This window comes from Leptonotus elevatus, chromosome 3 (assembly GCF_054856555.1).
Source record: "Leptonotus elevatus isolate MCC_2025b chromosome 3, RoL_Lele_1.0, whole genome shotgun sequence".
NCBI lineage: Eukaryota > Metazoa > Chordata > Actinopteri > Syngnathiformes > Syngnathidae > Leptonotus > Leptonotus elevatus.
The window spans coordinates 18,140,846-18,167,337 of record NC_141241.1 but is presented as its reverse complement, the minus strand read 5'-3'; the positions used below and the strand labels follow the sequence as shown (position 1 = coordinate 18,167,337).

Sequence of the window (26,492 nt, the reverse complement as noted above, 5' to 3'; positions counted from 1 at the left end):
TAGACTCTATGCTTTACATACTGTACATGAACAAAGCATCATCAATAAGCTCAACAAGGTGGCAAAAAAGGTACGCATGTACTGCCAAATCGTTTGCATTTGTTAGCCTGTATATAATATTTTGAATTTTAAACTAGCACAAGGAAATGTTGTTTTAAATGCATGTCATATTTAGTTTGACAGTAAACGTATTGCTTGTGGGAATAAACTGCTCGAAGGCTCATTTTTGAAGAATTCAATTGTATGGGTAGAATATTGCAAGTTAGTAAACTATTTCTACTTCTGTTTCGCATATCCTGGGTTGTGTAGATACTGTCCCTGGAACACATCAAGGAATAGTCCCAATGTGCATTGTTTTGCTTTTCTTTTATGTAGACATGACAACAACAACTGGATCGCTACAAATATGTCTATTTTGATGTTTATTTTCATACAAAGTAGTGTTCTCCGAGCTTGTCGCTTGTGACAGTGTTAATTCCATGTCTGGGCTAAGCCTTGCTTTAGTTTGATGGGGCCAAGTATTGACTTGCCGTCATCTAAGGACAAGGCAGTGAATAAAGCCAGTGATTATTGATCTACACATTAGACACACGAGAGCTTGTCAGTTACGTGCTCGGGTTCATTGAGTTGTGCATCGAGCCAAGGCCCGGCATTTCACTGCAGTCCTGTTGTAAATATCCACTGAACGGTTGGATGGCGAACATACCTTATGATCAGGGGTGCACATAAGTGGTGTGCTGGTACGCATGAGGGCTGGAAATTGAATATTGTGCTCCAGTTCAAGTCTGGTGATCTGAAAATGATTCATCAAGGTCAATCATAGCTTTATTTTCTCCAGCAGTGCGAGTTGTCTTTAAGTTGTCCTCCCCTTGTAACAAAATCTTCCCCAGTGGCTCTTTGAGCCGGCAGACACATTGTGTGCTCCCTTTCTCTCCATGTGTATTGAATAAGTGACCTCTCTATTTTGTATGAGCTCATGGGAAAAGTGGGCCTTTCCAGCGGAAGTTAAAGCCGATCCCCTCCCCTTCTTGTTCTCTTGCTCTCCCTTTCTATAATGTCGTGTGGAGCCTCCGTCCTCCGCAGTCCCTTCATTCTCACTCTTTCACCACCGTGTTCCACTTCAAGCACTCTCGTACAAACAATACTGCTCACACATATTCATCATTAAGTAGTGTGAAATTCAAAGCACATGTGAAGGAATTCTTTTCGATTACCATGTGTTTAACATTTAACTTCTATAGTTGGTATTCTATAACCGCAAACGGCAGTGACTTGTTTATAGTTAACTTTAATTTGCCTCAGGCTGTACAAAAAAATCACAAATGGTTATTAGGCTAAATTTCCTTTACCGATGATGGGGAAAATTAACATTCTTATTTTTAAAGTTTTGTGAGAATCCCTCTGAATGTTCGAAACTCCTGCTTCCAATCCAGTGTTAGTACTAACTTGACTAAGACTGCCTGGAAAAGCTGTACCATATCTTCACATAGAGGACGTCATCCTCTTCTCAACTAGTTGAGAATGAATCAAAAGCGTCTCTGCTGGTTGCATTCAGGTGCACTCCATTGTCCCTCAATTGCAACACTTATCAATCCATCTTTATTGCAATTCACCAAATTTGTCGTTGCAGCTATCAAATTTATAATTTAGTATTCTCTGGTGATTCCATCGATTAATCAATTAACCGGATAAAAATGGATTTTGTATTATTAACGTATATGAAAAAGTATAAAAACATATTTTAAATATTACGTATTTAATGTTTTTTTTTATGTTAGAGCATACATAAGGCTTTCATGCAGCCTCTAACCTGAAGAGGACGCTTAAAGCAATGATAGTATTACAAAAATCGGCCAGCAGGTGGCAGCAGAGTATAAGAGCTCAATCAGGGCCATGTTGCAACAAGTTCTTTTCCCCAGTGTTTTCAACAGGTTTGTGATGATGAAACGTAGCTATATTCTAATGCTAATTGTTGTAAAACGGAAACAGATACAAGTATACTTTTTTCCTCGTGAAAGAAGAGACTCTATTCTTTCTTTTGGTAGGTTGGTTCTATGTTTTTTATACCAATAGAACACAATATTCTGTGGGGCTTGCAAAATTAGTCGAAATCCAGTAAAACAGCCGGGAGCGAAGGAGGTTGCTTCAGTGAAAATGGCTGGGCGTGAATGAGTTAAGCTCATTAACACATATGTGAAATGCATGTATTATTTTTGTCCACTTTGGGCCACTATCCTCACGTACTGTATCTGTGACTTTGAGTGTGCCTGGATTTCAAATGCAGGATCTGGCCTGGTAAGTGATGTGGGTGTCAGCTAATGAGAGTGTAGAGTTGTCTGGACGTTGTGAAGCCATTCACTGGTCTGTGAGATTTGTGGCCATCAGGGAAAGTGCATCGGCAGCTGTGACTATGCTTGACCATTTGTGGGGTTACTACAATATGTAATAACTAGCGATGCTAGGTTATATGAATTAGCTAATTTTGATACACACATCATATCTTGTGTTGGTGATTGTATATGTGCTGCTGTGGTAGACATTGCATTTCATCATTTTCCTTAAGTCATAAACTTTAGACATCCTCTGTCTGGAGCAGCTTGTATCTCTAAATTCTTAAATTCTGAAAGTACAACTGAATACCTAGAAATAATAATGTTTCTTTGTAGCACATTTTTTCTTGGTTGGTCTTTTTCTTGGAAATTTGAAACACGTCCTTATTGTCTGCATCTGGCAATTCTGATGACGGCAAAATTAATCAGCTTGAAAGTTACATTGTGACCTTTTCTGCAAAACTTGTTGACACTCTTCTCAAAATGATTTTGCAAAATGCACAAAAACACTCTGAGCTCATTTTGACACCCACAGCTCCATTCAAATGGTGTTTTGCATCTTTTTTCTTTCATGCTTGTTCGTACAATGCACAAAACAAGTGTCAAAAAGGACCTACAGGCGTAGAGGTTGAGTGATCAATTTCAGGACTTGTGACCTTCAAAAAGTGGCGAGATCAGAGAAAATCTTGTTAAGTGCTGACTGCTGACCTGCAGTTGCAGTATCTTCTAGCATGTTCCATTTTTGGAAGAGAAACTTGTGATATGCCAAGGGGCAGGACGGCTTGAGAGGAATTGTACATCGAGAACATGCTCAGAGGTTTTTATACACAATTTAAGCCTATATTGTTCTTTCAATTGGTAGTTTAATCTGTCTACAAAGGGAACTGCGATTTTTGTAGCTAGAAGTACTTTATACTAAATTGTGTACTGTTGACTACCATTTGTTTTGCTGCACAGCCTTGTCATATGGCAAATTGTAATTGAAGGTCGACCATAGAGGTCCAGTGTGTTATTTTTTTCAAATTATTATTATTTTTCGGGCTTGAGCATATGGTTGATGTTGCCCGTAATACAATGCTGCCTTGATATACGAGTTGAATTGTTGTTCCTTGACCATGTTCTTAACTAAAAGCACTTGTATTTTAAATCACGTTTCTCGATTAAAATGAATGGAAATGCCAGCCTTGCTTCCCAAAAAAGCAACAATTTGTAGGCCTATTGTGTTTTTGAGAATAATGAAACCAATTAAATAGTATTTTTGTAAACAATTAATAATGCTAATAATCTCTTTCTTTTATGTGAGTTAATAATAATTGCCATCATTTTGTCAAAATAGTAGCACCTTAATAAAATAGAATGGCCTACAATCAAACAGACAAAACAAAAATAAAATAGCTTATTAACCACCTGGCATCCACCCTTGACTTAAGCTTTTTTATCTTTCCCGAACAATGGCCACAATTCTAAAGTATTTGTACAATTGAGTTTGTTTGCATTTCATGTGACGACAGCAACAGGTCTAAAATGCTACATTTCCCTCACCAGACAAAAATCTTTGCATGTTCACAATGTAACAGCTACTAACACATATAAACTTGTGAATTGATGCTAGCACAACAACTAGCTTCAACTTGGTGCTAGCTAGGGTGGCCACCTCCATAAGGTCAAAAAGGAGGACATATTTCAATAAATTAATAATTGCTCCCTCGGGATAAGGTAGTTCATGTTACATGGCCTTGCTGTTTAGCTGATTTTTTTTTATTAGTGCAATTTTGCATCTTTTTTATTTTTCATCGCTGAAAAGTAGGACTGTCCGGCTTAAATCCGGACGCCTGGCCACCCTAGGCTAGCTAGAAGCCCATTTGCGCTGGAGTTATGTGGAAAACTTTAAAGCTACTATGAAATTGATCACAAGAAGATGGTCGACTCGGAACATAGATATTGCAACAAACTGGGTTATGTGTTTTATTGTTGTCTCATCATAATGTTGCCGTCAAAGACAATGTTTAGCTTGTCTCATTTTGTCTTGAAAAAGAGGTGTCAATGAATTTCGGCATCATAGTTGACAAAAACAACACTGATTGAGTCTTGCGCCTTTAACTTGTAACTGCAATGCTTTCCATTGTTATTTGGTATGGAAATTTCAGTTTTTGCTGCTTTGTTGCTGAATCAGATATTTTTGAGTTAGTGCTTCTAGATTGGTTCAGTCAACCCAGCGACACAAACCAGAAAAGAAGAAATCGGGATAAGTGACAGAGATGGAAAATGATCTATATTTAGTGTCTGTAAAGCTGTTTTGATGGCAAGGAAGTGGGTACATAGTGCAAAGGATGATGTTGATTACACGCCTACACATATCACCCAGTCTTGCTTTCCCTGAGGCTAACAACCAACAGTTTTAACAGACAGGATTTATAGCTTCATGTTGTGACTCTGGCAGTTGGGAAAAACAAACCCGACCAGCAACAAACAGACCCTGCGCATTCAAAAACGCTGCAAGATGTCGCGCAGTTGCTATTTTGTGTGTCAACTTTTATAACTGTCAATAATGGCAAGCAGAGGAAACATGAAGCCATTTTCAGGTTTGTGCACTAGTTCATTATATTTACTAAACATTAAGAAATAATAATTGTGGTCTGTTTCAATGTTTTTTTTAAATTCATCAGTACAGGTCAGGACTCTTAGTCGTTCTTCACAGAGGATAAAGAATATATGACTTAATGTTATGTTGCCTTTCTACGTGTGTTTCTGCATCATGTGCGATCATGCCCGTACCTAATTAACATTTGCATGAAGCTTTTGTATCCTGAAAAACCGTCATTGACTATCGACAAATCCAGAGTTCACCCTGCCTCTCCTGCTCACCTGCGACACTAATGAGGACATGTGCCATTTTAAATTTATGGATGAATAAATTAATATCTTTTAAGAAGCCCCTCACTCTCGTGTCACGAATACAAGAGACTTTGGTCACTCCTATTTTCGTGGTGAAAAGAGGCCTTCATTGTTTTCCTGGTGAGAGCGAGCATGTGCGTGTGTGTGGGGAGCGCTGGAATGCTGGAGGGGAACTGAGTGACAGGTTTGAACTTCGGAAGGTAGGCGGGGTCCCAGAACATGTCGTCTGTGACATCACCGCCACTCGGCCCGCTGCAGAGGTGGAGTTTCCTTCCTGCAAAGCGGCCACCTTGCAACTAATATTGAAACTGTGTACTGCAGATGACTTTTTGCAGGGGCAGCCTATCCAGTATGCAAGATGATTTGATGGCGACGTCATAATATTTAATAGCTTTAATATTAGTCTTAAGATTGATTCAAATCTACAGGACATATTACAGTAGGTTGTTGTTGTTGACTTCAGAATCTTAGTTATGCAAAATGTCTCTTTATTGATTCTGAGGCATTTAAATGTAAAGCGTGGAAGCACCTTTGCAGATACCAGGACGAGTAGCACCGAATTTCACCGCGTGCACTTTTACATATCGCCCCCTAGTGTTCAGACTGAGACACATCATAAGTGAAATACCTTGTGTTACAGGCTACATTAAGGGGGAGTTTGGAGTTCTATAGCCTCACTTAATTAACCACCACCAATTCATATCTCAAGGTACCGCTGTAGTAGCAACATGAAACAGATCTTTGACCCATCCTTTCAAATAGTTACAAGTACATTACAGTTGCTCTATTGTGGTTACTGCTTGAGGGAGGGGAAGCATCTATTTATATGCTATCTCTACTCTATTGCGAACATGATGTGTTCTCATGACAGCTTTTCTGTGTTTCTATGGAAATCAAAATTCTTGGAATGTCTCGGCCTCCCTGTGCCCTTATTAACACTGAAAAAAATGTCAAGGGGACTTGACTTTAGGAAGTCATCCAGGTTCAGTCAAGGCACTTTACAATTGAGTATTTAGACCATGTGACATTTAACAAAAGCCCTCTATTAATCCACTTTCTAGCACTTCACATGTTCAGGGTCACTGGTGGCTTGAGTACTTACAACAAACTTCGAAACATTCATACCTTCACTCTAAAGTCTTCAATTGACCCTGTCATGTATGTATTTAGACTCGTGGGAGAAAACAGGACCTGGAGGACACACAAACTCCACACAGAGAGATGAGGGCCGAGATTTGAACCCAGAATCTTTTAACTTTGAAGCAGTGTTTTTAACTATCCTGTGTCACTATGTTGCCTTAACAAACAGCGTTAAAGTTTCTCGTGGTTTAATCTTTAGTGCAGCAGTCAATTCCTGTGATTGCGTGGTGAACAATTTAGGGTATACGGTGGTGCTTTGAGATACAAATGACCCGAATTATAAGATACAAGCCATCATTAGGCAGATAAAAAAAAAAGGAAAAAAAAGTTATCAACTCCCTTCACAAGTGTTTTTCGAAAAAGAAGCTTCAAGCTGTTTATTGCGCATCTCAGTTGAAGTTTACGGTCAAAATGCACATAAAACCAAGAGAATTACGGTTTGCATTGATTTAAAACAACAATCAACCAACTCTGTTAGCCTAAAGCTAATGCAAAAACGTAATGGAAAACACCATAGATGGGATAACAAGTAGCATGTTTGTGATATTTGGACGCAAATCAAATAGGAACCCATGTAGACATATAATACAACAATACTTACAGGTAGGGAACATATACAATCAATAATTAAATTTGTAATTTTTTAGTATACGGATGTCTGTATTATGCTGGCCCCATGTGAACAAGGTGCATATATCAAAAGGAGCAGCACAATATCCACTGAATTGAGGCTAAATGTGTGACAAACTATTTCATACTTAACATTCATTGTATGTTTTTAATTGTTAAAAAGTACAATTGCATGGAGTGCTATTTTTCCTCATCAACAGCTAAAGTAATAAGTCATTGCTGCCATCATGGCAAGGGTGATGTGTATGTTGGGTCAATGATTGACTCATACTTTACATACTGGTTGCTTCTGATGAGGTCATCATCTGAAGGTATCGCAGCTGATTTTACTGGACATGACTCAGCTTTGTGTTCCTTAGCAGTTTTCGGGAGATATTCTGAGTCATATCGCACATACTTCTTGGATTGCCCTTTAGAAAATCATCCAGGCTAAACAGTGGGGCGAGTGATAGTAGTGAGGTGCTCCCTCGTGCTGTCTGAGGGTGACAGAACAAGGAATAGGAGGTTGACGGAAGGCGCAGGGGGACTTAATGGGAGAGGACAAACACAACTCTCTCTTTCTCTCGCTCTGTCGCTTTCACTCATGTTTCTCTGTGGTCGTCTGAAGGCACGCAGGGAGCGCGGTGCAGTGTTGGACACAATAATACTGATGAATTATTGAACAGTGGTGAATGATTTCACTTTCTTCTATGCCAAAAAAGCACAGTGCATTGAATTGAAAAATGTGTCAAAACCGATGTCAATTCTTTTTTTCTTTTTCTTTTTTTTTCTTCTGGAGAGCTCAGTATTGTTCATTCGGTAATTTTACCGATTTGACATGTCATCATCATTGCTCTCCTTTTTTATTTTTTATTTTTATTTTGTATGTGTATGTGCGTGTGTGTGTATTCATTAGTTCACCAAAAACCTATAAAAAAAATCCCATACCGTTCACCTAAACCGAACACCGCCGTCAGGAGACCAGAGGAAGGACCAAAGAAAGGAAAGTTAAATCCAGCACCGACCAGACACCACCCACCGGGCCACCAACCAGATTATTTCACCAACCACAGAAACATCTAAATTCCAACAAATCAGGGAGACCTCAAGAGACCAAAGGAGAGACTGAGGAAAGGAAGGAAGGACAGACGATGTCAATTCTATATAATAGTTATAAAGATTCAAAGTATTGGTAGCCAACCACTCAAATTCCTATTTGGATTATTAATGGTAGTTACATTTCTCGATCCACAATGGGAAAAATTAACAATCATTTTAAATGACTTTTTTTTCCTTTTCTTTTTATTGTTTACATATTTTGAACAAGGATGGACGAGTCTCTCCTTGAATGTTCAGAATTTTTATTTCCAGTGCAGAATAGACCACTTTATTGTTTCCCTATATTTGAGCATAGTGTTAATTTACAAACATGCATCATGTTTTAAAGCTTGCAATATTGACGGCATCTTTCTTCTATTTCTTTTTGTCTTGCAGTCCTACTTTGTCACGGATTATGACCCCACGATTGAGGACTCTTACACGAAGCAGTGTGTCATTGACGAAAGGGCAGCCAGGCTGGACAGTAAGTGCACCTTTGTGATTCACATCTGTATTCGCTTCATGCACTAATCCAGTACACGTAATAGAAACTATTGGTCTTCAGATTATTGTTGAAATATGTGTCTGTGTAGTTCTAGACACGGCTGGGCAGGAAGAATTTGGAGCCATGAGAGAACAATACATGAGGACAGGGGAGGGCTTCCTGCTCGTCTTCTCAGTCACTGACAGAGGAAGGTGAGTGACAGTCCTGATCACGGACGAGTGTGTGCTTGCCTCTTTGCTTTCTTTGTGCGCACATGTCTGTTTACTCTTTAGCTACACCCTCTTACTAGCGCTCGGTTTACCAGAACCATACATTTTGTCGCGGAACTTCTCATTCTGCAGTCGCTCTCTATTGTTTCGGGTCTTTTCTTTCGTTTGCCACACTTGAGTTCAACGTGTTGACAAAGACATTCTGAATGTTTGTTTACGCCAACGGTGAAGTCATAATCAGGGGGCTAGGAGAATAAATCAGCTACGGTGTAGCTCCACTGAAGTGTCTAAACAAGCTAATGCAGCATGCAGTCAACAGCTACTTCATTAGGTACACACTGGGATGTGGTGAGAGCCAATACTAATATCAAGAAGATATTTATTTACCTAATTACACAGACACAGTTAGCAAGAACACCTGCAATGGTACAAATACACTTTCTATGTTACTTTTTAGTTTTAGTTTAGTTTTGGTGAGGATCTGGAAAGTAGGAATTTAATTCAAGTAATCAAGGAAAACCCTAAAGAGTAATAATGACCTCATCCATCATTCCTCAATTAACCGGGAAAGTAGCTTGCTACATAACAGATAAAGAATGCCATTGCCAGTGCCCCCCCCCCCCCCCCCACTTGCTTTTGTTGACATTTTGGCTTTGTTTGCGATCTGCGCTCCACATTGCTAAAATAACAAATCCAAGTTAACGTGTTCACTGCTGTGGACATTTTTATTTGTCTTAGTCAACTGGAATCCAACTGTTGACAAAGCCAAGTACATTTTTCAATGGTTAGCTGTGGAAAAGGGTTTGTGTGAAACCACTGTAATGACTAACAGATCCCTGTAGATGGCGGTTTCTTTTAGGATTTGAGATCAGCACAGCTTTTGAGCAGAAGATAAAAATTAGGGGGTGGATCTTGGCTTGTCATGTCGATTGTGAGGGAGAGAAATGGCACCAAATTGGAAGTCAAGTCGAGGCACTACACACTAAAACCAATTTGTTACAGGATGGCTCAATTAGCCAATTTTCTCCATAGGTGCTAGAGACCTATAAAATGTTTTCTATCCAAATCACTCTGAAATCATAATTACTTTACGACACATTATTCAATATTTAATAACATGCCCAATCCAGGCACCACGCTGCAAACATTGAAATTGTCCACAGCTCTGTCCAGCATTTGTCTGATTCTCTTGGATTTGCATCACTTTGTTTCGGAAGGATTTGCAGCTTGTAAGGAAACAATTTTAAGCTATTAAGAATGACTCTTTGCGCAGTTGCCCGTGCGATGCCAGCTTCCTGGTATAGTGACAATCTTGACGACTTCTGTGGTGACTGTTGAAGTTTACCTTACTGTCTAAACATTAGCTGGTGTTCTGACAGCAACTTGCTGCTATGACCTTTGTTGGCATTTCCCTACTAAATGTCTCTATAATGTTCATTATAATTGTTCTGCATGGAACCGTTCTCGCAAGGAAATCCACCAAAATGAATATGGTTGAAAAGTAGCTGTCAAGAATCAATGTCCCTTTGTGCACCAAAAGTGGATATTCTTTGTCCGTTTTAGTATCACAAAAATTCTCATGGTCTTGTTGACAGCAAAACAGCTTCACCCGCTCCCTTTTTTTGTCCATACTGTCAATTCTCTGCTCATTATCAGACTGTGCATAGTGATGTCTCCAGTGAGGGAATATGACTATTTCTGCAAAAATCTGACGTCAAGATTGACATTTTCACTCACCTATTTCACAGGTGTAGTATATTATTGATACAAGCCACTGTCTTTGTGTTCGTACTTAGCTGTCAACTAAGCTGAGCCCCCCCCCCCCTCCTCCTCCCTCACTCCCACAGACCCCCCCTTCAATGTTTATGTTGTAAACAGTCTTTCCTTCCTCCATTTATACTAGTCAAGTCTTTCCAGATTTGCTAGGTGTGACTTCTCTGTGGTTTTGTATCTGGAATGCCAGTTCTACCCCACCCAAAAGCTGTAAATGTGTTCATTTTATTAAAACACAATTTTTAATGTATTGCTTTGCACCTGCTCTCACTCTTTTGCTTTGAAAAACGGGAGATAACATCACTTTGAGAAAACAAAAAGACTTGTCTCACAGTTCTCCAAAGTTTAAGCTCGCTGTATAAGTGAGATACAAAGCAAAAGAGAACTGAACATTGTATATTTTAACATCAAACTATATCTGCTAGCTTTATGCTAACATAGAGTATAATGTGAAAAACCATAGACGAGGTGCAAATTAGCATGAATGTTATGCTAATTATACCAGATTTAAAATAACAGCTACTTCAGCAACACATACAAATAAGCAAACTCACAGGCGTACACTGTGTTCTCACTGCTCTGTTGGAACAATGACTGCATCTTAGTTGGGGACCTTCTCTGCCTTTTTATCTTGCTATTAATTGGGCTGCCTCGGTGCTGCTTGGCATGTTTCCATGAAATGTATTGCTACAATGACAATGACTTCAGACCCAAGCAACAAATGAATAAATAAAGAAAAAGTCAAATTATTTGGAGGTATGTATACTGTGCTGCAATCTTTTTTTTGCTCACACTTGCAAGACCCTCAGTCAGACTGACAGCCGTGGTTCCCCCCAGCTCCCAGGTGATGGCTGTGTGGGTGTGGTTTCAAGCGTGTGCGTATATACATATGTTTGGATACACGTGTCATCCATTTGCACTGCAGCATACCACTTAACACACCATATTGTGTGTTTCACAGCTTCGAGGAAATCTACAAATTCCAAAGACAAATTCTGCGAGTCAAAGACAGAGATGAGTTCCCGATGATCCTCGTAGGGAACAAAGCCGATCTGGAGCTCCAGAGACAAGTAAGTCTAACAGATTACACATCTCTCCTGTGTAACCATCTGACGAGATAATATGGACCAATCAGCACCATTCACATGTGCATGTTTGAGATGGAAGCGAACGTCGCAGCTGCAGCTAGCTGCTAACTGACAGGATGTGAGGATAAAAGAGCAGCTGAAGAAATGGTGATGTCAGGAGGGGAGGATGATGGAGAGAAAAAGTGTGCTGAAATCGGGAATTTTCTGGGTGTTGCTACACGGCCACTCTGTGAGTCTACAGCTCCCCCGCGTGGTGAAAAGGAGCTTTACACCACTGATTACTTTGAAACATGGGTGTGTTTGTTTTTAGTATGTGAACCCTGGCGTGCTCCGAAAGACTGCACTTGCAGGTCATAAATTGTAATGTATTCATTATGTATGTACTCAGGATATATTTTTGCTTATCAATTGTTTTTAAGTTTTCAATTGTCCGTCTCCAAGACTATTTCAGTTCAACTTTAGGCAAATTATGGAAAGAAGTGTCAAGATTCTTCCAAGAATATCAAATGAATGCTCAAACAGATTTCCATAAAATCAACAAATATGAATGGAAGATGATTTTTACGTGTATTGTAACCACACGAAAGGCACGTTATTAATTTAATACCTAACCAAGTTGTTTTTCATTGTTATTAAGTAATCATTAGTTGTGCAAGAGCGGTCAACAATTTTTACTTGTTAAAGCAGAATTCTCAAAAATAAGTGCAGTAATATATTGACAAATATTTACAACCAGAAAAGTTTAATTTGGTACTTTTTTTTTGTGTTACTTTACTTATCATGTACACTAGTATGCAAATCTTTCTTTAACATTACATAAACAGCAGTATTGATACAGTCTGTTTTGACATTGTCAGTGGGTTTGCGTTTTGGGCCTTGTGGTTGTTTACCTGTGTCGGTCTCCCTCAGGTAACCCAAGAAGAGGGCCAGCAACTGGCCAGACAGTTGAAGGTCACCTACATGGAGGCTTCAGCCAAAATCCGTATGAACGTCGACCAGGCTTTCCACGAGCTGGTTAGAGTAATTAGGTAGGTGTTTTATCTAGAAAGAATGAGCATGAATAGGTAAAAAAAAAGAAAAAAAAAGTAATTGATGCCACCCCGAAAAGGGTTTGTGATTGCTAACAGATGCCACAAGATGGCAGCAGAGCACTTAAAGGCCATGGTACACCAATCACCGTATTCAGCAGTTCATTTATCCAACTTCAACCACCTTCACATGAGGCTCACCAATAGTATTAGCTAGCATAGTAGCCTATTTAACACGCCATCACAAACTGACGTGATTTCACACACGAGCAATTAATTATGCGCACTAGTACTTTACACAAATTGTTTAAAGTCATCTTTTGCAATTTTTATAAATGTGCATTTCAAGTACTGCCAACACACCATAACTGAATTAAAGCTTACAATAGCAACACCATCATTCCATCAGATGGCACCAAAGTCATATTAATATTTGCTTTGCCTTAAAAGATTAATTTCAGAAACAGTGATCCCCAGTTGCTTACAGATGCCAAAAAAATGACACCTTCACATGAAGCTCATCAAGAGAAAAATATATACAGTGAACCGTTAAAGTAAATTAAAACACCCTTGTTTGTTTTTTCTCCTCAAACTTCCAGGAAGTTCCAAGAACAGGAATGTCCACCGTCGCCAGAACCGACAAGAAAAGAGAAAGACAAGAGCGGCTGCCATTGTGTGATCGTCTGAATTGGCCTTATCACTGTAACTCATGCAGCTACTCTCTGTTGCCCCGCCCACTCTGCCTGACATCACATCCCGGCGTGGATGACTGACCGCTGCCTTCTCCACCACGTGCATGACTCCACACAGCTCCCCTTCCCATCTCTGGGATACTCGGACTCGGGGTCGCTGTGCCCAGGACGTGACTATGGACGAGTGGCGATGCCAAAATTGAAACAAAACACCACTCTACCTTCAGCCATAGCCCGATTCACATGACTAAACATAGCCTTCTAAATCAGTCTGACCAATTCATGTTTTGTACTCGGAAGGACTTCTCTTGCCTTGTAGTGATTTGTACTTGCTGCCGAGATTGAATGAAAAAAAAAAGAAAAAAAAGATATATATATATATATATATCTATCCCGAATGTTCCTTTCAAGTGTCTGACAGAGCAGAGAGATTATTTTATGAAGCTTTGTGTATGTTGTGCCATCTTTTCTCCCATGTGCTAATCTGCTACTGTACATAAGTGAGATTTGTCGTGATTTTTAAAGTGTATTTCTAATGACTATTAAATCGCCACAGTACAGTGTGTGAGGTTGGTTTTGCATAATGAAAGTGACTATATCATAATGTGTATATAAATGATGCCTAGACAAGCCCTTAAAGCTACAATGATACGTTTAGATTCTTTGTTTGTTTTTTGTTTTTATTGTGGCTTCTGCTTCTATCTCAATTGCCAAATATAGAATGTCTGAAGTGCGTTGTCTTATTCAGATTATTTTTTATTTTTTTAAATTCTTATAGATTGTTAGGGTCCTGCCATCCGTTGCTTCTTTCAAGATGGTGGTTTAGTCAATGTGATCAAACTGAAAGGTCACATGTTCTTGACATCAGAAGCCACACGTCTAGATTTGCTTACTACATATAACAAAAAAGTCATCACTGAAAATGTGAAAATAAATGTCAATGTAAAATGAGCGATAATATAAAATGAGGCTAAAATGACACTAAAGCGAGCCCCAAACCGTTTTCCGCACACTGTCAAGTCAGACTTAAAAAAAAAAAAAAATCCCCCCTTGTTGCTCTTCTTCTTTTCTGTGTTTGACGTGCCTGCATTCACAGCTGACAACGTGGCACTCTAAAGCTGTATGGCGCAGGCTTGACGCATAGCTAGCTAACGTCACGTAACAGTTGCACTGGTTAACTGCTGATGTAAACAAAGGCACTCAAGTTCATATATAGGTATATCTTTGAATTCACTTTCCAGGGTATTTAGCGTTCCATGATGAACATTTTGTTGATAAAAACGATTAATCGAGTAACGCAGTGGATTTCTCTTATGTCCTTAAGTAACCATGCACCTCGATCTTTAATTGTTTAGCCTGTCAGTACTCTTCTGTTGAAAGAAAAATAGCATATAATGTGCTCAGCGGTGGCACAGGAACTCAATAGACCTGCCACTTGTGGCATGTTTAGTACACACGCGCACACACACAATGAACTTCTACTCTGCCTTCTCTGCTATTGTTCTTTCATATCATCTTGTATTTTAAGATCAAGAAAATTTGATGATAGTAACAGACTTGATTACATGTTTATACTTTTATTTTCTTAAACTGCTGTAGCTGGCGAGTAATATTTTTTAGTTAGTGAATGTGTGTTAAGCGGAGTATTTAATTATCCTTGTTCAAAAATAATGTTGCTCCCAGTTTTAGTCAAACTCGACTTTTGATCAAGAATGTTTTTATGACTTACTAATGGAGATTTATTCATATTTTGCTTCCTGTTAAATAATTAAATGCCATGTCAGCTATGAAAGGACCTGTTGCACATTATTAGATGGGCTCCAAAGATGAACATTTCGAATTCCTGAGATTAAAGAACCCATCGTAATGCAAATGCTAATGTACATCCATCGTAATCGTGCAGATTTTTCTCCCACAGCGATGTCTTATGGCTTGAGTTCAGCTTTTTTGGGGGGTGTTAAAATAAAATATGTCAATGAGCCAGAAGAGTTATCTTGTTTTGTTTAGTTTTTAAGTAAAATAATATACAAATATGAACTGAAACTTGTTTCTGCAGGGTTTATAGTTGTTATTTAAAAACAAAACAAAAAAACATCCATCATCATTCTCACTACACGGTGAATTATGACCTGGAGCTATCTTGTAGCAGACAACATAAAAATATTTTATGTAAGGCCAAGGATGGGGAATATCTTGTGTCATATTTTCTCTTTTTCTATTTTTTAAATTGTGTTGTCATTTTTGGCAGTTGAATAAAGTAGTGATTTTATTTTTGATGAACTAAGGAGTAGAACTTATAGATAGGCCTATAAGTTTTGAAATGAAAGGAGAACAAGTAAAAAAAATTAAATAAAATAATAATAATAAATGTCCATATAAAGTAGGCCTACAGACAGTACAGTAGGAAAAATCAACTTAACTCAATCACACTGTTGGGTCAAATGAAACCATTTTGACATTTAACAAAAAATACCCGAAATGTAATTCCTCCACCCTGAAATTTGCTGACTTTTACTAAAGTGACAAACAAAAATCTATACATTTGCAAATGTCATTGTTTCTACACAGGTGCTACAAAATGTGTGTACACTAAGGCTGTTCCCGATCAAATTTAACCACTGTCTACTAAAATGGATTGTGTGTTATAGGGCAAGTCAACCTAAAACAAATAATTGACAATAAATATGTTCTATGCAGCCCCACTAATCTAAACACAGTATTCTGATTAATATTGTGCTTGTGAAATTTGAATAAAGTAGCAAAATCCACCCATTTTTAATCCATCTCTGTGGGTGTGGCTATTTTGCCACTTGCTGACTGAAAATGACATCACAGTTGCGCAGGGCTCAGGTAACGACCAATTATGGCTCAGCTTGTGAATGATCACAGGACCAAACTCAGAAAACAGACGATTTCCCCTTTAAATTGAGGAAAATGGTGGAAATTTCCATTGCTGATAGTCTTTTAGTCTTCTCAAAACAGTGAAAGAGTAAAAACTGCATAAGTATGCACACACATTAACATAGGCCTACTATACCCTACTAAACACATGGAACAAAAGTCACAGAAGTCATAGGGTACCTGGAAACAAGCACGAGATCCGTACCTTTTTCTCTGAAACATTGATTAATAGTCAATTTATTAATGTCAGACAGGCAGTTCAAAATTCGAAACATATTGTAGGTATGACTTTATTACTATTATTATTATTATTATTATTATTATCACGCTATGTGTGGAAAATATGCTGTATGTCAAGATTAAGTAGGCTACAGTAACTAAGTATTAATACTTGGCTACTTTCCACTACTGTCTGTCGTCTATGTCTCATTGAATAGCGTTTGCTTCGGCGCTCCATCAAGTGGGTGAGCAGCTCCTGACAACGTAAGCGCCTCCCCTTTAATCAAGAGGAAGACTTCTCGGGGGACGTGGAACACGCGCGAGTTGACAAATCAACATCGATCCGCGTGGAGCCCAAGAAAACGCGCGTGCACGCGGAACTGACAGCCAGCTCGCGCGCCCCTCCGCCTTTCTCACTCGACCACTGCTTCAAAAAAAAAAGCAACAGCAACGCCGCTGGACGCGCACCGCCTCTGCTCGCTCGAATCCTGGGGTGGAGGACAGAAGCGCATTCGACCGACCGACCGACCGACCGACCGACCACCAACCGACCGAGGCTTCCCACACTGTAGTCCAGCCGGAGACATGGAGGGGGTCGGCGGCAACAGGAGCATGTCGTACAGCCGATGGAGCTATGACAGGTATCTACTATCTATCTATCTATCTATCTATCTATCTATCTATCTATCTATCTATCTATCTATCTATCTATCTATCTATCTATCTATCTATCTATCTATCTATCTATCTATCTATCTATCTATCTATCTATCTATCTATCTATCTATCTATCTATCTATCTATCTATCTATCTATCTATCTATCTACCTATCTATCGTGGTGCCTTGAGCTACGAGTTTAATTCGCTCTGTGGCTATAATTCAAACAGATTACATCTCAAATCATTGTTCCCTATCGAAATTAATAGAAGTGCCATTAATCTGTTCCAACTACCACCCAAAAATGAACAATCAATATTTTTGTTTAAAAAAATTTAGTAAGTAAAATAGCACTCGATAAAGTCTAGAACAACGGCATTGTAATGTGCAGAATGTGGCTTGGAATTGTCTTGCTGAAAAAAGCAGGGACATCCCTGAAAAAGACATTGCTTGAATGGCTGCAAGGACCAAAACCTGTATGTACCTTTCAACATGAATGGTGCCTTCAAAGATGTGGTGGTTGCCCACAGTTTTGTCACAGATTACTTGAAAAAGTAATGTAGTTACTTTACTGTTTACTTTATTGTCAAAGTAACTAAGTGATGTAAAAAGTAACTTATCAGTTACTTTTTACCACTTTCCGGCTTTTGCTGCCTCAACAGAAGATTGACAACCGGTTACTTAAATAATACTTATGAAAGTACATAAACGTGAAACATGACCATGTTTCTTTGTTTCCTGTTTCTCTGGTTTTACAATACAGAAATTGGTGTATAACACATTACACCTGCAGGCTGGTTACAAACTGTAACTATATTATTTTCATGTAGGCTGGATGCAACTGTAACTATAAAATGTTTCTATTTTCTCAAGTACCAGAGCTGAACTACAGTCATGCAGATGACGAGAAAGACACTCTGTGGGGCAGCTCAGCAATAATGCTAAAAGGGATATTTTCTAGTGTGTTGTGTGTTCCAGTGTTGCCATTTCCGTTTAGCATTCTTATGTCCGACTGTTAGTAAACGCAACACAGGTGTCGCGGGAGAGGAGTGACGTTACATGCGGGTTAGTTGCGTGTGTTTGTTCTTGGCTTTTCTGCTAGCCCTGGTGAGTTGTATTTCTATTTTCTGGCGTCGGCTACAGCCAACAGTAGCGTTTGTTAATTTAAATTAAAGGGTGACATTCCAACCAACGTTTGCTGGTGGCGTTACACTAACCCTTGCACGGAAAGAGGGCGAGTCAACAGTACTCGATGGACACATTTCCTCTATAACAATTCGCCCGACCAACTTTTTTCAGCTCACTCCCACTTACTGGTAGCCTGGCAGTAGCCAGATTGATTTGGGCTTCACTCGAGGGAGTTCTCCACAATATCAGTCTGGGACTGCTCTGCGTTGATTTGCTCGGGAAAGGCGGGGCATGCTGTACAACACTTCGAGCTGATTGGACGAAGCAGAATCGTGTGCACGTCTACCTAACTTTTGTTTCGACCAATCGCGGCAAAGGATAAAATGTCGTCACCGACATGCGACTGTTGTGACTTGTGACTAGCTGATATCATAGCGTTGAGTTGATGTTGTCGGTTTTGCAATGTTGATATACGGATACAAGAGACTAATTCAGCTAGAACAGAATTAATTGCAGCGTCCACCGGTGTCGCCATGTTTGGTCTGTTTCTTCCCACGGCTTTGGCGTTTCTTGTTTTCGTCACAGCTGCATATCTCGCCCCCAAATACAAAGTCGCTCTATGATTGGTCCGAACCACCAGTGATTTGTATCGGTGGAAATCAATGGGAGCGGTACAAGATGGATTCGTGAACTCACAAATACAGCGAGAATACATCTGGTGCTCTTATACTAAAATCCAGCTTCATCTGTTTGCGTGCCGGGGGAGCCAAAGTAACTGTAGAACTGCTGGCTGTCTCCTTACCTGTCGGCTTTGCTTCAAGTTGTATGTGGATGTGCTGTGACAAGTAACATGTAGCCACGTTTCCACCGCAGGAATTTCGGGGTAAATTTACAGGGCCAGCCCCGTATGTGCGCGTATCTACAGCAAGAGCCTTCCCCAACCGGGCCACATTTACAGGAACTTACGGGGACGAGCGGAGGTCCTACTCGAGGGTAGGTACTCCGCCAGCCCGATAAACTCCTGATCAGGCTTTTGTGCTGATTGGCTAAAAAACATTTCGTATAAAAAATTATCTTACCGTCATGCGCGACAATGATGCATTCTTGGCTTAAGTCTCTTCTACAACATTTTTTTCTTAATAATCCTTTGCCTATTTCCGCTCCTCTACTCTACTGTTAGCCTTTTCAAATTCTTTATTTAGACGCCGTCTCCTCTCACTCGAACCATCCATCCACGGCAAGTACATAAAATAAAAAGCAGAGCAAAACAGCAACCACCTAAAGTTTTTCTCTTTCCTCGGTGCGATTTTCGTCGCGCCGTGCTTGGGTGACGTCACGGGAGAAACCGTCGCACGCCGTTCACATGTCGATCGAAACTCGTGACGTCGCAAAATGGGTCGTACTCCGCAGTGGAGACACAGCCACAAGCAGGCCGGCTGAGAGGACGGTTCCTGTGAAAGTCTCTACCCCCCCCCCCCCCCCCCTTACCTGAACGTCTTCCATTGTTTACGTCCTGGTGTCTATTGTTTTGGCCAGACTCCGAGCGCTCACACATGCTGGTACACGTGACCCGGCTGTACGTCTTCCGCTGAGAAAACGTGACATGCTCCCAAATGCAAGAGAAACATTTTCTCCTTGAAATTCTGTTCAAAATGGACAACACAATTCTGCATTCTACATACATTATGAGGTAATAAAAAAAATAGTCATGTACAGCCACTTAGGGAAGTAACTTTAATCAGATTACTGGTTTGGAAAAATGAACGCGTTAGATTGCTTGTTATTGAAAGAAAGTAATCAGATTACAATAATGCGTTACTTAGTTAGTGACAACATTGGTTACCCATGCCAGGGCACTACCCCACCCCCTTGTACCATCACAGATGCTGGCTTTTGAACCTTGTGCTGGTAACAGTCCAAATAGTCTGTTTCCTCTTTATGCCGGGACACAATGTCCATGATTTCCCAAAACAACTTGAAATGTGGAGTGGACTCATCAGACCACAGCACACTTTTCTACTTTGCGTCAGATGAGCTTGGGTGTTGTTGATGTATTTTGCTTTGTATTGTAGTGTTTGAACTTTTGTAGATGTAGCGACAAACTGTGTTAACGCACAAAGGTTTTCTGAAGTGACCACGAGGCAATATACTTTACACAATGATCCCGTTTTTTAATACCCAATCTTGACACCCAACTGTTTCCAATTAACATGGTCACCTGTGGAATGTTTCAATTTTTTTTAAGCATTCCTCAATTTTCCCAGTCTCTTGTTTTCCTATCACTGCTTTCTTTTTTTTTCTTTTTTCTTTTTTTTTACATGTTGCAAGAATCTAATTCAAAATGAGACAATAAAATTGATCAGTTTGAACATACCTGCAAATCATTGCATTGTTTTAATTTATGTTTTACACAGCGCCTCACCTTCATTGGAATTGGGGTTTGTAATGACCACGTGAGACTGTGCTTGACACGACGTAATCTGTTCCATACAAAGACAAATTGCCTGTTGTGATATCAGCCATGCAGTGAAAGGGTCAGTCGAGTGAACATCCTTCAGATGTGTGAGTTTGCTTTGAAAACCTCATTAATAATACAAAGTATGCATTTTATTGTGTTATACCCACCATTGTCCCTTTCACGACCAAAAACAATAGTTTAACTGTCCACCACTTCGTCCTCCTGTCGGTTGTTTTGGTTCGCTAATCTGTCATTGCGTGGCAGCAGGAGACGTGCTGCCTCTGACTGTATAATTGGTATTCCGAATCTGTTCATGGACATCCCAGGATACTGCAGCTCGAGCCGCTGAGCTCTTGCAGCCCGAGATTTTTCACCAGACTGTGAACTGTGAACCGTATGCAAGCTCTTGCACACGATGCCAGGAATAGGATCAATAGCAATCAAGGACTATTGTTTCTTATTATTGTACAGACAAGACAAGACAAATAACATGAAAGAAGTGAGACTGTCTCTGTATGGTTACACAATTACATTGTGGGTATTTTTGATTATGAATATTCAAATGAATATGAGCCCATTTTGTTGCCAGAATACACCAAATATGAATCAGTTTTCCTTGCGTAAGACATTGGCAACGGCATTCTTGGCACGTCCACTCATTAGATGACTAATTAGTCATAATTACAACAGCTATGAGAAAATATAAAGCACATTGTCATTTAAGTCTTGAAATGGATCAAATACACCTGGGAAATTGGCACCGCTGCTGTTATTAATGGTTTTCACAGCTTCTTTCAACTATCGACCATTTCTTTTAGTGCTGCTGTTCCGTTTGTTCCCTATGGTGTTGTCAGGTCGAAATCACAAGACAGGTCACTTTTTTTTGGGTGAAATACTTGCAGTATTTTGCTTTAGTAAATGTACAAGTACCTTAATAGAAAATATCTTTGATAAAACCTACACAGCATATCGGTCAGTGTTAAATTTCCAGTGTTCGATCAAATATGCAGCAAGCAGTGATATTTGAACACTGTTAGGATAAAAAGTTACACTTTCAGAGTCAATTTCCTTCCGAATAGCACGACCTTGAGTGTTAAATTGACCACACCCTCATTTCCAGTGAAGGAGAAACGTTCCTAGTTTCCAGCACGCTGTCGACATTTCAATAGCGATACATCCAGTTGTTGTGAGAATGGCGTGTCTCAGTGGTCTTGCAACCCTGAGAACGTGGGTTCGAACCTAGGCCAGTGTGACTATTATGTCAAAGTATCCTTGAGTAAGATACTGAACCCCCCAGTTGCTCCTGATGCTGTGTCATCAGTAGTCAAAATCTGAAACGCTTTGAGGGCATGTATACTGTAAGATTTGTATGAAAATGTATTTATTTATCTGAAAATTCAGGCCACTGCATTTAACCAACAGGTTGCAGTTTGTTTCATGTTTGAACAGCAATGCAATAAAATATTAAGGCTTAATGTTCCATTAATATAACATTCTCTCGAGAATTACGCGCTGTAATATTTTTCTAACACCCCTACTATACAGTGTTGAAGTAACACTGGTTAAGTGTGAAAGAAGTAACACTTGGAAAAGTGTCAAATTTACACTCATTGGCGTAGGCACATATAAACATAGTGTTATATTTAACACTGGGTTTTAATCTAACACTGGTGCTTTTGCTGTGTAAAGTAGATTCGAATATTAGTGATGTATCAAAAGTAATTCTCTGATATTAAATGTAAAAAAAAGGTATTTAAAATAGTGAGTAGATAATATAACCAAATGACTAAATATGCCTCTGATCTGAACTGTAAACGTGGCCAAAACACGGCTCACAGAGCTGGTTGCTGAGCAACGCATTTTGAGCTGATGATCAGGTGGATAGTTGTTTTCTTTCAAATACACTGGAAATATTTCACTGTGTCATGCAGAACAGTGTGACTCCAGCAAATGGAAAATTGATTGACAATTCTCTCAAATCCAGGCACCATTCAGACCTTCGTGTTAGTTATGCTGACTCAATTAGAATGGGCTCTTTGCACAGCTCGACTACTTCCTGAACTTAACACTCTTTCATGATTGGACAACCTGATTAATCCAGGTGTGTCTGACCATTGTGGCCGTGGTTACTGAGGTCAGGCACACCGGGATTAATCAACTTGTCCACTCCTGAAAGACAGGAAATGAAGTAGTTTTGAGTTCAGGAAGTAGTGGATTTTGTGCAAGGAGCCCCTCAGCTGCAAAGAGCCAGCATTTTCACATCATGATGGAAGGCGTCGATCTTTACCTCATATGAAATATGCATTGCACATTGTAGCCTATAGATCATGTAAAGATATACAATATATGGCAGAGGATACCTTTGGCATGAGTATTTCAAGATTGGCCTAAATAAGAAATAGTGTCGATAGCACACATTTGAATGATTTGATCTGTTTGCCGAACTGAGCACACAATGTTTTATTTGTTATTAGAAACAACCGTCGTGCAAAAAATGAACACAACAAAGTGAGCGGCTGCAATTAAGATGATCCGTAGCAGAGTCAAGTGATGAGTGATGATACCGAGGGCGTGTATCTATGTTTGCAGGCTTCTACGGTCTCAAGCATTGTAACTCATTGTGTATCTGCCAGTGCTTGGACATACAGTACGTGCAATCTCACAATGTTCTCGCACCCACTCAGCAAACACTGTAGCCTAGAGATGGAGGCACAAGGTGGGCTAACAAGATAGTATCCAGATTTTGGAAAGCTCCGCTTTGCATTTTCATGCTTTTATTTAAAGCTTGTTTTATTCTGGGATGGGATGGTACACACTGGACTTTTCACCAGCCAATCCTGTTGTGCATATAGACCGACAAACAAGCGTTCACACTCACATTCACATCCATATGGACAATTTAGAGTCTTCAATGAACCTAACCTGCATCTCTTTGCATTGTGGAAGGAACACAAGAGAAACCCCGCCCAAGAGCAGGGGAAATCATGCAAGAATCTCAAGAACCTCAAAACTATGAGGCAGACATGGTAACAACGAGCTCACCATGCTATCCTGTTCTAGTACCCATCTTTATTTTACAGAAGAACAAAATTCGATAGATAGTGAGTCAGCTGCATGAAGACAATTGCTTTATTGGCTCTTGCGCTTAAGCGTGATAGATGCTGCAAGAGCAAAGTACTTTCTGCTATCTTGACAACCCGCCAGTATCTTTTTGCCAAAGTCAGTCCCAAGAAAAACATCCTTTTCATCAAGAAAAGTGTTCTTTGGTCTTCTTTTAATAATGAACTTTTGTTCAGCTCTGATAACACTATGACTAACGTCTTAAGGAGACATTTACAAGACATTTAAACTGTCAGTAGATGCCACTTGAATGTAAATCAAAGGGTACTTAAGATAGATCTTTTGTAATTGTGCTCTTTGGAAAACTACTTGTTTTACACCCACAGAATAGCTCGGTCTCTGCTACATTTTTCTACAGGCGAGCATATGACTAGCATGTGTCTTTGAAGTCTCTTCACTTTGATGCTGTAATGGACCAAGATGGGTTATTGGTTTTCCTTTGCATCAAAGTGCGCTTGTGTTAAATGACCCTTTCAGCAGCAGGTGTGACTTCAGACTGCATCGTGGAGCAGGTTGACAAACCAGCTGCGGCCTTGACTTTGACCATCAGCAGCAGCGAAAACAATGGCAAGCGATTCCAAGTATAACTCGAATGCAGTTCCAATGAGCAGGAAAGCAAAAATATATAAATAATCACAACCGTTACTCACAATGACCACAATATTAGGTAGGCTATACTTTTTAAGGCTGTCAATAGGAATCTTTTAAAACTTGAGACTGCAGAGTGCGTTCTAACTAGCGCACTAGATGGTAGGATAAAAACATTAGATAATGAGTTTTAAAAAATGTGTTACCTATAGTAGTATGTGTCCGGTGTTCCTTTCTCCGAGCTACCCCAGCTCCACGTACATAAAACTTCATTTTTTGTTCTTTTTTATTTTAAAGCACCATGGGCATCCTTTTTCTTTTTGCGTATTTCTCCATAGCAACGATGTCTGAATTGACTAAGTATGTTTGTCTGCAACAAATATTCTTGCGGTAAACACTGACAGCGGGGAAAAAACATGGTTCGAGGCGGCGCATATATGGTTTTAAAGTTGTTAATTATAGATTCGAAGCAGAAATGTTTGTGTTGACCCATTTTTGCGGTCGACTTAGCCGGGTTTGCCCACGAGTCATTGGTCATTTTTTTTGTTTTGCTTTGCGTTGGAAAAAAAAGAAGATAGAAGCTCGAGTGAAATAGAAAAAGCAAATGAGTGCAGAAGTCACTTTACACTTTTGGGTGTTTATTGAATGAGACAAAGAGTTGAACTCAAATTTAAAATGAAAATACTCACCAGGAGCACGGTGCGAAGACACGGACACCAAACTAACCATGTGCTAAACGGCCAATTTGAGCTTGAGTCAGAAGTCCTGACGTCACTCACTAGGCCACGCCCCCTAAATGTTCAAATTGTTACACAAAGCAGTGTGCGTGTGGTTTTTGACTTAATTACACTCTATAAAATAAATGTATTTCTTTACATTCTCTTTAAAATACATTGTTATCAGAAATGTGCAAAACAATAAACCAATGGCACATTTTTTTGTGGGGCTGGGGGCTGGAACGGATTAATGGCATTTCAATTAATTTCAGTGTCAGTCAAGGTCAGATTAAGGCACCACTGTATTTTTTTTAAATATTTTTTTGCTAGCTTGGGTTAGTAGAAACAGCTCTCCGTATTAAGCTACTACTCCATTGTAAACTACAACCAAAATAAAAAACAATTTTTGGTTAATACTTTTCTGACATTTAAAGTGAGCATAACGAGGGTTCATTCGATTCTTTACATTATGTAGTTGTGGGTGGTTGACTGTTGGTTGGTGTATTATACTGTACATCCAATATTAGCTGAACGCCGTGCTAAATGATCTCAAACGTACACACAACAGAACACTCTTTCCTACATTAGTTTAAGGTCACTCAGAGGAACTCTTTCACGTGCGTCCATGACAACAGAGCCATGTTTTGATTAAGTAGGAAGTGTGGGGAAAAGACATTCCCACACTCCATTCATCCACATCCATTCTAACTGGGAGGAGAAAAAAAAGAAGTGTTTCTATGAGAGACGTTTAAAAATGTGAACTTTGTGAAGGGAAGTTTGCACAAGTGTCTGGGTTCAAAACCACTAACTTGAAGAGCACCACCCCAGTGACAAGCCCTTGTGTGCCTCAAGGTACCAACCACCCCCACAGATTTACTGCCCGCTCTTCTGATTGTAAAACCTTTTTAAGTCTATCAAACACTCGGATGTTAAATGAGGACACACCTTGGAAAAAATGAGTACGTTTAAGAAGTGGCTGTGTTTTGGTAACTTTAACTACTTTATTTAGTGCATTAATAAGGGATGCCAAGAGAAGAACATAATGAGAAAACAAGAAAATTATACATCAGCGGTTGCATATCAGACTCACATTCAAAGCAGTCAAACTCCAGCATCACCATATCTCATCGCACTATTAACATGAGCTGATTATTTTAATAACTTAATCAAAAGTGTATGCAAATCACTTTGGCCTCGTAATTAAGTTTAACTGTGGACATTTGGTTGTTTCTATGCTTTAACTTCAGTGACAAGATGGCGGCAAAGAAGTACTTGTCAGTGTTTGAGGCGAGATTGAGGACCCAAGTGCAGGGGGGCAGATGTGCTCTAAAAGGGG

At 39.6% G+C, this 26,492-nt stretch overlaps 2 protein-coding genes across 2 annotated transcripts in view; both read left to right on the top strand.

Annotated features, from left to right (window-relative positions):
- The window catches only part of rras2 (RAS related 2), a 30,470-nt gene extending 15,117 nt beyond the window's left edge, over positions 1-15,353 (top strand). Inside the window, exons 2-6 of the mRNA XM_086070900.1 lie at positions 8,469-8,556; positions 8,666-8,768; positions 11,521-11,629; positions 12,557-12,675; positions 13,275-15,353. Of these exons, the coding sequence (XP_085927026.1) occupies positions 8,469-8,556; positions 8,666-8,768; positions 11,521-11,629; positions 12,557-12,675; positions 13,275-13,362 (507 nt within the window). The 3' untranslated portion in view covers positions 13,363-15,353. The remainder of the gene's footprint in view (positions 1-8,468; positions 8,557-8,665; positions 8,769-11,520; positions 11,630-12,556; positions 12,676-13,274) is intronic.
- A 1,421-nt stretch (positions 15,354-16,774) lies between these two features.
- tub (TUB bipartite transcription factor) overlaps positions 16,775-26,492 on the top strand; it is a 49,526-nt gene continuing 39,808 nt past the window's right edge. Inside the window, exon 1 of the mRNA XM_086071344.1 lies at positions 16,775-17,128. Coding sequence (XP_085927470.1) covers positions 17,073-17,128 — 56 coding nt within the window. The 5' untranslated portion in view covers positions 16,775-17,072. The remainder of the gene's footprint in view (positions 17,129-26,492) is intronic.